The sequence below is a fragment of the Chinchilla lanigera genome, unplaced genomic scaffold, assembly GCF_000276665.1.
Source record: "Chinchilla lanigera isolate Chin_1 unplaced genomic scaffold, ChiLan1.0 scaffold00007, whole genome shotgun sequence".
Classification (NCBI taxonomy): Eukaryota; Metazoa; Chordata; class Mammalia; order Rodentia; family Chinchillidae; genus Chinchilla; species Chinchilla lanigera.
Window position 1 is genome coordinate 22,712,281 of NW_004955408.1, and position 10,216 is coordinate 22,722,496.

General features: G+C 43.3%; 1 protein-coding gene across 2 annotated transcripts in view; it reads left to right on the top strand.

The window, feature by feature from the left end:
- The window catches only part of Dock2 (dedicator of cytokinesis 2), a 429,458-nt gene that overhangs the window by 81,906 nt on the left and 337,336 nt on the right, over positions 1–10,216 (top strand). For both annotated transcript variants that reach the window (XM_005376310.2, XM_013509168.1), the window contains 2 exons: positions 1,049–1,149; positions 1,862–1,996. In XM_005376310.2, coding sequence (XP_005376367.1) covers positions 1,049–1,149; positions 1,862–1,996 — 236 coding nt within the window. The remainder of the gene's footprint in view (positions 1–1,048; positions 1,150–1,861; positions 1,997–10,216) is intronic.

Consider the following 10,216-nt stretch of genomic DNA (forward strand, 5'->3'; position numbering starts at 1 on the left):
TGTGTGTGTGTGTGTGTGTGTGTGTTGCTCGGGATCAAACCCTGGGCCTTGTGCATGCAAGGCAAGAGCTCTACCACTGCGCTACATCCCCAGCCCAATGACAAACCTTTTAGGACTTTCAATGATAGCAAACAACTGAATGTGGCATGTGTGCCACAGGTGCACCACCACCAATGGAGGCTTTCCATGAGTGCTGGACAGTAGTCCCTGACTCCAGACGTTTCCTCTCTCTCCTTTACCTTCTTCTCCTCATGTCTTCTGACTCACCTGGGTCATTACACTGCTGCCAACCTAGGAGCTTTCACACTGTTTCACTATCCAGTCTTTCCTCCCTGTCTTCCCACAGGCTCTCTTTATCTTTTCCCTTATTGCAATTCATGATTTTCTGGAGTCTGGTGTGGCCAGTTTGTCAAAAGAAACATAAGAAACATCTGCATTAGCATTATCAGGTGACAAAAAAATCTTAATGTATCAACCCCTTGTGTCATAGGCATTTTATTTTTTTATTTTGGTACCAGCAATCAAACTTAGAACACTGTGCTTTCCAGGCAGGCACTGTGCTGCTGAGTTATATCCCCAGCCTGGCATTTGCATTGTTAAAGATACTCCTTGGACATAGCTGAGATTTAAAATCTAGTGTTTTTCAAGAAGGTACCCTAGAAGACACTTTGTGACTAGAAGATCTTTTGGTTAAATAACTTAGGGAGGTGCTGGGAAGTGCTGAATGTTGCATGACCCTTTTGGAGATTCACAATACACATAAGTATATTAAGTTCTCTAGAAAGTCCTGCAATAAAGAAGCCAGTCTAATAATGATAACCTGAGATTTCTCTGACTTATTTGACCATGAAATCCTCTTATCTGATATCACCCTGAAGCATACTTCATGAAACATTTTTTAGAAAGACAACACTGTAGTGGCAAAGACTGTTTATTAGAGACCTAACTCTGGCTCCATTATTTTGATAGGGGTTCAGTTATTCCAAGTAAATGTGATTTGCTGCTCTGAGTTTGTCCCCCAGAAAATAATTTGTTGCATTTTTCTCAGATCTACATCGTAGGACTCATTGCAGACAGGAAATTCCAGCATTTCAACACAGTCCTAGAGGCTTACATTCAACAGCATTTCAGTGCTACACTGGCTTACAAGTAAGTAGCTATGCACCCAAAAGCTTCCTACAGACCTCCTCCTTGCTCTGAAATATGCATAGGGCACATGAAAGCCGAACATTTTTCTTTTGGTAAAAGTCTGTGAGTTCTCACTAGTCTGCCCAAATCTAATGCATGCTCATGGAATTTGGACATCCCAAAAAGTAGGTAAAATGCAGGTATTGGGTTATGTACCTTATGATAGCAGTAGCACATTGAAGTGTTCATTTATTCATTCATTCAGTTAGTCAGCTATCACTTATTGAGCTGTCATTTGTAAACACAGGGATGCAAGGGCTAGAGAGAAGTGAGTGCCCACGCCCAGTAGTTCAGTATTGCTTGGGTATGGGGAACTGGTAACGGGAGATGGGAAAGACAACATTTTCTATAGAAATTGGAAGCTGAAAAGTAAAGGTGCCACTGTCATTATTCCCATCATTATTGCCTGATGAAGACTGGCTTTCCAAGTCAAAAGATTTTTTGATAACTACTTTTTCCCTTTACTGGCTTTTTATAGACAGGAAGCATTTATTCATTCCCTGTAATAAATAGATTTTTAAGCAGTTATATTTATGCTTGCAAACAAATAGTGAGCTTGGCTATACTATCACCTTTAACCTTTGATTGAATGCCTTATAATTTACTGAGCAAGCTAATTACCAAGCTGCGAGCTAGAAAGAGATGTATTTTGAAAATATTATCCCTTATTCAGGAAATTGATGACAGTGTTGAAGACTTACTTGGATACTTCCAGCAGAGGGGAGCAATGTGAGCCGATACTAAGGACTCTGAAAGCTTTGGAATATGTGTTCAAGTTCATTGTTCGGTCCAGGACATTATTTTCACAGTGAGTATTTGTTATGTAAGAATAATTGATTGGCTCTGCAATTCCTTGGGTACAGAACTGTATTTTTGTCATGGGAGAAACTCTTAAAAATTGTAATCAGCTTTAGATTAAAAAAATAAAAATCCAAATCCAACCTAAGAGTTATGAGCATGGGAAAATTGTACGCTCTAAGATCAGTTGGGAAAAAGAAGAGGAATCTTAGCGTGTTGCAGCTCTTGTTCACCGAATGAATGTGATTTATGATTTGAGGCTCTTCTGTATTTTATCTGACGTTCTTCATTTGATTGAAGATAATTTTAAGCAAAGTTTCCAGGAATCTATATTTAATACTGGAGGGGCTGGGAGTGGGGAGAGCATAACTCCTGGAGTTTGGCATTTATTTGGCTGTTGTTAGTTGTGCCTGGCAGATGCACTGGTCTTTGCATTTGGAGTGTCTGTCCTTGGGATCCTAATGCCAAACAGGTGGATATGTCATATTACCTTAGAGACATTGATGATTGCTATTACAGAAGTTAGATACCTATTTAAGAGGCTCTGGAGATGGGAGCATTCAAATATGACCCACAAAAGAACAATTTATTTTCATCTAAGCTTTAAGGTAGAGGTAGGTAGAGGATTGGTTATGTATGTGGTCAGATTGGTTATGTGCAATGGGAAAGAAAAAGTACAAGGAATGTGTTGTCTGTATTCTTATCAGTGTAAATGAAGAACAAGCAATTGAAATTATCTTAGGGAGAAATAGGACTTTATTTTACTTTGCATGACTAGAAAATCCTTAGATACCCAATTGTCCTTGGGTATGGGTGCATTCCCATGCTCAGCGCCAGTGGATCATATCTGTCTTTCTAGATCTTGACTCTGCTTTTCTTTCTTTGATGGTCTTCTGAAGCATGTTTTCCAGTGTGGAGACTTTTAGAAACCACAGGTTCACACTCCATGTAGCAGCCCTAGGCTCCTTGTTATTCCAACAAAACCCTATGCCAAGAACTGTCTTAGGTCACATGATAAGATCTTAAACAATGTGGCAGAGGGAAGTGAATAGGCATCTGTATAATGATGGCCCCACTGACCATGGGTCAGGTCAGCCACTTATGGTATAGACTTGTGTTGAAGAGGGGCACGGACTGCTAAAGCTTCATACTCAACAAAGCATCTGAAATGGGCAATCATTTGGGATCTTCCTAAGAAACCCTTTGCAATTGCAGGTAAGGAGTAGAGGGATGCCACATAACCTATGCCACTGAGGTCATTCTGGAAGTGAAGTGTCTGTTTCAATTGCTCCGCCTTGCCATTTAGTTAAATCTTAGACAATATTCTTCCAAGATGAGGAATACTTCTCAATAATTTGCAAAGCATTAGGAAAAGAAAAAAAGTTTTTCTAAGGACTGAGTTTCTTGGAGTTCAAGGATTCAGACATTGTAGTTTTAGATTAATAGGTAAGAGTATGTCATCCTATCTTCCAAGTGAGAATATCTCACCTGTAAGAAAGACACATCTTTAATTTTCTATCCCTAACTTGTCTCTTTGGTTTATTTTTTATTTCTCCTCCCCTCCTTTCTTTCTTCTTCCTCTCCTGCTCCCTCCCCCCTCTTTCCTCCTTCTCTGCTTTCTTCCCTCTTTTCCTTTCTTATTTTTTCCTACTTACTGGAACAATGTACACTTGCTCACTTACTTTCTTCTCTGCACCAATGCATGGCATCCTGCAGAAATCCTACCTCTTCAGTTAGTGCTAAGTTAGTGCTGGCTTTGGGCACTTTAATGAATGTGATGATCCTTGCTGTATTCCTTGCTGTATCCTCAGCATATGGGACATCACTGATGTTTGATCAGAATAGATACCTCTGAGAAAGCAAAGAGTTCACCTTGAATCCTTTATAATGAACCAAAAATAGAGGCTCACCTGCACAGGTGGCCTCATGGTAGAAGGTAAGGTTTCTATGTCTTGTTCATTGCAAAATCTTTAGCAAAAAAAATCCTTAGCAATGGTCTGCTTTGCTGTGGAGCCTCAAAGACACTGGGAAGCATTTGGCTTTTCCCCTATATCGGTGGGCATCTTACTTAGAAAACTGGAAGATAGAAAGCTCGATGCTTTGAGATTCTGAAGCCAGCTGGTAGGAAGTAAGAATATAATTATTGCTTTTGGGCTTATTGTATCTGGTATTGTGTTTCTGTTTCCTGTTATTTCTTTGTTCTTTTTCCCATGTGTGTAATTGCAGCTGATCTAACTCCCATTATGTATTCCCTTGCCATTTTTCTCTGCACATACTGCACAGGAATATTTGCAAGGGAAAGGATTTTCTTGTACCAATATGCAGGATGCAGTTGGGTACAGGAGGAGGAGACATGGTTGAAACGGTTGAGAAGGAGTAGCATTTTTACTTTATGAATTTTTGGGAAATGATTCATTTTCACCTAGGATCAAAGAAAGTGTCTTATCCCCACTCCTTATGCCACCAGCTCCTGAATGAATGTCTGGGCCAGGTGTCTCTAGTCACAGCCGGTACCACAGCTGAAGTGGAAGCTGAAAGATCAGGTTTCAGCTTTTGCCCAGGAAGGCAGTGGGGAAAATATGGAAATTCCTACGTTGTGGAGATTGTGTACAGGGGACCCTGAGTGACCATAAATATGACCTAAATATGGCTGATAACTACCAGGCTTTTGTAGAAGGACTGACCCCTGGGAGGTATATGGTGAGGAACCCGGGGAAAGAGTTGAGGTGATTTTCTTCCCAGCAATGAACTTCTTTATATAACCCCTTTCCAGATCTTTAATCCTGAAGCTCAGATCCCAGTTGTACTGATCCCTGAGGCTTCTGAGCTTGTGGAATTACTGAGAGTCTGGGGCAGCCTGAGCATCCCTGCACTGTGATAGATGCTGAGCAGTTCCCCTTCCTACTGGCCAGGCACCAAGCAGCAAGAGAAGAGCTTCTGCAAGGACAGCTCTAACAGAGAGAGAGCCAGAGCCTGGAGCTGCAGTAGCATCTGCTCCCACCTGTCCCTACTCCTCCCTGGTGTAATGTGGCCTCAGCCCACAGAAGGGGAGGCAGTATTGCCTAATGATCATGAGTGTAAGCTCCGTGCTGCACAGACCATGGAGGCAGTGACATTTCTTCCCCATGAGTGCCTGGCTTAGAGGGTAACCCAAGTTCTCTGAGCCTCAGTTTCCTCCTCTCAAGCTGGAGATCAAGCAGCTGATAGTGTTTGGGTGATGAAATGAGATTACATGAGCAATGTGTTCCTCGCAGTATGGCACTTCCTCCGCAAGGGACCCATGTTCGCTGTAAACATATTTCCACTAGAAGCAGCAGCAAGAGTGCCTGTTTCAGAAGCTCAGGTTTAAATGGGCAAGAGGAAGTTCTCATGTTTTGGTTCAGCGTAGTCTAAACATTACTTGCTGTTTACTTTTTGGAGGCAGGATAGGCTGTGCCAGCTGTCTGTGCTTTTTGAGGACCACAGAGTGAAGATTTCTCTGGGCTCATGAATTCACCTTGTTGTGCTGCTGGCCCCGCGGGTGGGCCCTGACCCTGCCTTTCATTCTCATGTCCCTTCAGAGTGTGAGTGGGTCCCTTTGGCCTGAGGAGCTGTTGCACAGTTGGCTGGTCCCTGCTTGCTCTGCTGTGTCCTCTGGGCCTCTTGCCTTCTGCTCTGCTGGCAGTCCTGGTTGTTCAGGTCATGCTTCCTCCTCCTCTGTTGCAGCCCCAATCCCCGGAGTGTGTCCCTGCTTTGCACAGACCCTCCTTCATCTCCACCACCTTTACCACCCTTTTGTCCCGTGATTAAAATCAGAATCTCCAGGGCCCAGCTGCTGGAGTTACTGTTTACTAGTGTTTATGGCCTTGGGAAAATGATTTGATTTGCCTTAAGCTCAGTTTCTTGACTGTAACACAAGTATAATGCTAGTATCTCCCTCACAGGGTCGCTGTACAGATTGAGTTAGAGGATGGAAGGCACTTTATAGGGCCTGTTACCTGGGAAGGGCTCATGGTTGTCCTTCTCTGCTAAGCACACTCCACATATTGTGTCCAGAAGTCTTCATAGGAATCTAGTGCAAGACCTCATCTTCTGACTTCATCTTCCAGGCCCCAGACACCTTTGCCGGACTCGAGCTCCTTGCGCAAGGCCTCTGCCTCCTTCTCCTGGTGTCTGCTTGCTCAGCAGTTCATCTTGGTCACATCTTTGTTCAGAGGTTTCTTTCACTACTTTACTTAAAAATCCCAACCCCTAATCCCAGGCCCTCTCATTTCTTTTCTTCTTACTCTGCTTTTTGCCTTTCCTTCTCACCCTTGAACTAACCACACGTTAGCAAACTATAGATTAATTAAGCTTTTTTAAAAGTGCCTTCTCCCTACTGGCACATCAACTCCAGGAGGACACAAATTGTTGATAGTGATGGGGACTGCTCTATTCCAAGAGCCAGCAACAGCATGGGAAGTAGGAGGCACTTGTTCAGTGTGAACTGGGCTCCATTTCTGGCCCCTTTCTCAGATAAGGAGGCTGAGACTTAGATTCAACCTCAAAGATTCCTCAGCAAAGAATTAGCAGAGCAAGGTTGTGTACCCTGCCTCATCCCTTGAAGCCAGTTTGAGAACCGAGCTTCTGCTGGTCCATGTAAGTGTGAAATCTTGTTGGTCAACAAGAGGGGCCCTTTTGGGGCAGAGCAGTCATACCTGGTGAGGTTGACTTTCTGGGTGCTCTCAGGAGCTGCTGGGAACCCCAGGCCTTCTTGAGCTTAGCTGCCAGGTTACTTAATACCACCCTTCAACACAGTAGGAATTTATTGTAGAGAATGAGAACCTGGAGCAGAGGAGGATAGGTAAGGTGTCCTCACCGTGATAATGAATCTGTGCAGGCAATCATGACTTCACTCTCATTCCCAAAGAAGGAGTAAAGAAAAGCAGCTGTAGGGGAGGCTCTGGGGGAGGTCATACTCCTTGGAAAGAGATTGTTCACCACATTCTGACGAGAGCCACAGCATCTGGAAGTGCTGTCCTGCTCCCCAGCGCTCATCCAGGGACCTGAAAGGTCTGCCATGGTGTGCACAGTGCCCTCAGTCTGCTGTGGGGGCTGCCGCTCCATCCATACATGCATCCTAGAAGCCAGTACCCAGGACCTGTGAGACCCCTCGTGCAGCTCACCTCACCTGGGGTCTTTCCTGAGGCATCCTCTGCATCCATGACATGAGGCCAGACGCCAGCCCTCAGGTGCTCGTTGTGCCTTTTTGTTTTGCATCTGCTAAACTTTGCCCACATCCTTATCTCCCCTCATCCCCACCAGCCTAGTTTCTTTTAATATAAATATTACATATACATCTAGCTCATCTCCAGGTCACAAACATGTCAGGCAGCAAGATCGTCTGAAGGAAGCTCAGGCATGCCCAGGGTAGCCTGTCATCTGAGAGAATACATAAGCCTCTGCCTTTTCAAGCAAGTGTGAATTTAATTTGAAGGTACTTGCCGGTATGATTTCTTTTCATTGTTCATTTGTGAATAAATATTAAAACTCTATCATCTGCTTATGCTGATTATGTGCTGGAATGCCTGTCACGTTGCTCTTCCTGTTTCTCCAGCATGTAATTTGTTTGCATGTTAGTGCCATTTATTTGTGTGTAAGCCCCTGTTTTAGGATTTGAATATAATTTCACTTTTTGATGATAATAGCCGCTCTATAAACTGCACAATTGCAGTTAATGGAATTATTTCATGATATTATTAGCGTGGCTTCATATCAAGATGGAAAACTGTCATCAGAGGGATATCATCAGTTCCTTCTCTTTAATTTATTATCTTTTTATGAGTTGCTGCACTGTTGAGGGAAAGCTAACAACTTGTTTCTCATGAACATGTGAGAAAGCACCTTGTCAGCTGTTAAGTCAGTTGCTGTTATTGTAACATGAAATTGTCCATGTACATGAACTTTTAAGTAGTTCTCTTTTCTCTCTGATTATAGAAATGTTGGAAAACATTTATGAAATACCTATTACGTGCTAGGCACTTTATTAAGTGGTGAGGACTCTGGAATTGGTAAGGTAGGTTGTTAAAGAGTTGACAGTATAGTGGGCAAGGTAGACAAGTATCTCAGCCACCAAGTCACCCTTCCTTTGGATAATAAATAATCAGTGATATAGTACGCAGATCCAATGTTATAAATGCTTGCAAGTGGCTTTTAGGAGGTCAACAGGTTTGGATAACAAACTCCACCTGAGGAGAACCAGTAATTCTTACAGAAATGATGTTTTAAACGTTGAAAGGTACTTCAGAAAGTAGCTACTGGTTGAAAAGAGAATCCCACATTGTAAGTTTAACATCTGGAATAGAACTTCCAGTTATTCCTACTCTCTCTAGGCACCACATACTAAGCCTTCCTCTGTGCTTGGTCTTGCATCACTTTTCACTCTACCTCACTAAACTCTTGAAACAATCTGGCAAAGTATAGCTTTTATTATGGTCATTTTACAGAAGAGGAGATGGAGGTCCAGAAAGGTGCAGAACATGACTCTGGGTCCCACAGCTGGTCCCACAATTGGTGGGGAGGGATCTGGCCCACTATGTTCTTTGAAGTATGCTGTGCCCATGCATGGATAGCATGTTATGGGGGAGAGTGGTGCTGTGTCTCCCATAGGTCCTAGTGGTAAAGGCTAGTTTGCCAGGCTGTGGTGTTATCGGGAGCTGGTAGAAACTCTAAGTGTAGCCTGATGAGAGGTCTTTAGGTCATTGAAGGTGTTCTCTCACAGGGAATGTGGGACCTAAGTCCTTTCTTCTTCCTTTCTTTTGTTCTGTGGCCATGAGGTGAGCAGGTTTGTCCTACCGCCTGCCCCCACCATGATGTGCTGTGTTGACATGAGCCCAAAAGCTATGGGATCAACCGATGATTGCCTAAAACTTCTCAAACTGTGATTCCCTCAGGCATTTGTGATGGAACTTACTAATACATCTGGCTAGCAGGTGAAGCTGTGGTGGTGGAAGAGGGATGCACCTGTACAGGTGATGCACCTGGACTAGTAGGTTGAAGCTGGGCTGTGAGACCCTTGAAGGGCAAACCACGGAGCTTGAGTCTGTCCTGTGGGGTGGGGGTAGGGGTTGGGGTGTTTGGTAGAGATGGTACTCTTTGTCCTAAAAGGACACAGTGGGTACCTGGTGTATATACAAATTAATCCATCAACACCAGGTAAAAATATTAAAATTTATTTTATCCCAGATGAAGAAATTTTAAACTTCACAAACACTTGCAATAGCACATGGATATAATTTATAAGTAAATAAGCATTCCTTGAGAAGCTTGACTCAAATTCTTTTACTCAGAGGAGCAGTCTGAAGACCACTGCTTTTGGTAGAGGGAGCCACTGACATTTTAAAGCATGATTAGATTCATGTTTTAGAAAGATTGCTGCAGAGTTAGTACATGCAAGAAAGTACAAAAGGAGGAGGAAGATGGTGAGTAATCAATGGTGAAGCCATTGCAATAATCCAGGGAGGGAGACTTGAACTAAGGTGGTCACACAGGGGCCAGCAAAGAAGAGAAGGAAGAAGCCAAAGTCTGTAGAAAACACAACCCTTTTCCTCTGTTCTTACATTTCAATAATTATGAAGACATCTGTGACCAAGTATGTGTGTTTTCCCTCCACACCAACCAAGCAAACAGCTCTTCAGCAGACACCGACTGGGTACGCAGTTCAGTTCTGATATTGCTTACCTGAAGATGATCTCAGATCCCACAGCTCAGTGGCTCAGTCCCCAGTACTGTCCCACTTCAGATGCTAGTTGCAAGTCCTGGCTTGTTTTACTCCAGCTTTTGACTGATTGGTTTTCCTACTACTCCCTCCTTGGGTTCATTTGATTTTCTAGAGCAGTTCACAGGTACTGTAGAAAACACTTATGCTTAGTAGTTATGTAGGGTACCAGTGAACACCTGGTGAAGAGATGGATGGGGCAAGGCGTGTGGGAAGGGGTGCAGAGCTTCTGCACTCTCTCCGGGTTCGTCAGCTTCCAGAAACTTCCACCCTGCAAGGACCTCCACACGTTCCACTCTCCAGGAGCTTTCTGAACCCTGAAATTTAGATTCCATGGAAGTCTTATTTCATAGGTATGGCTGATAAAACCACTGCTGTGTTGGTTTGGGGTTTATTTTGCAAGGGGAACAATATAATACAGGACACATACTTTATCTGATTATTTATAATTGTCACCCAAAGAACAGTATACAAAAGAGTGCAGGAAATCTGTCC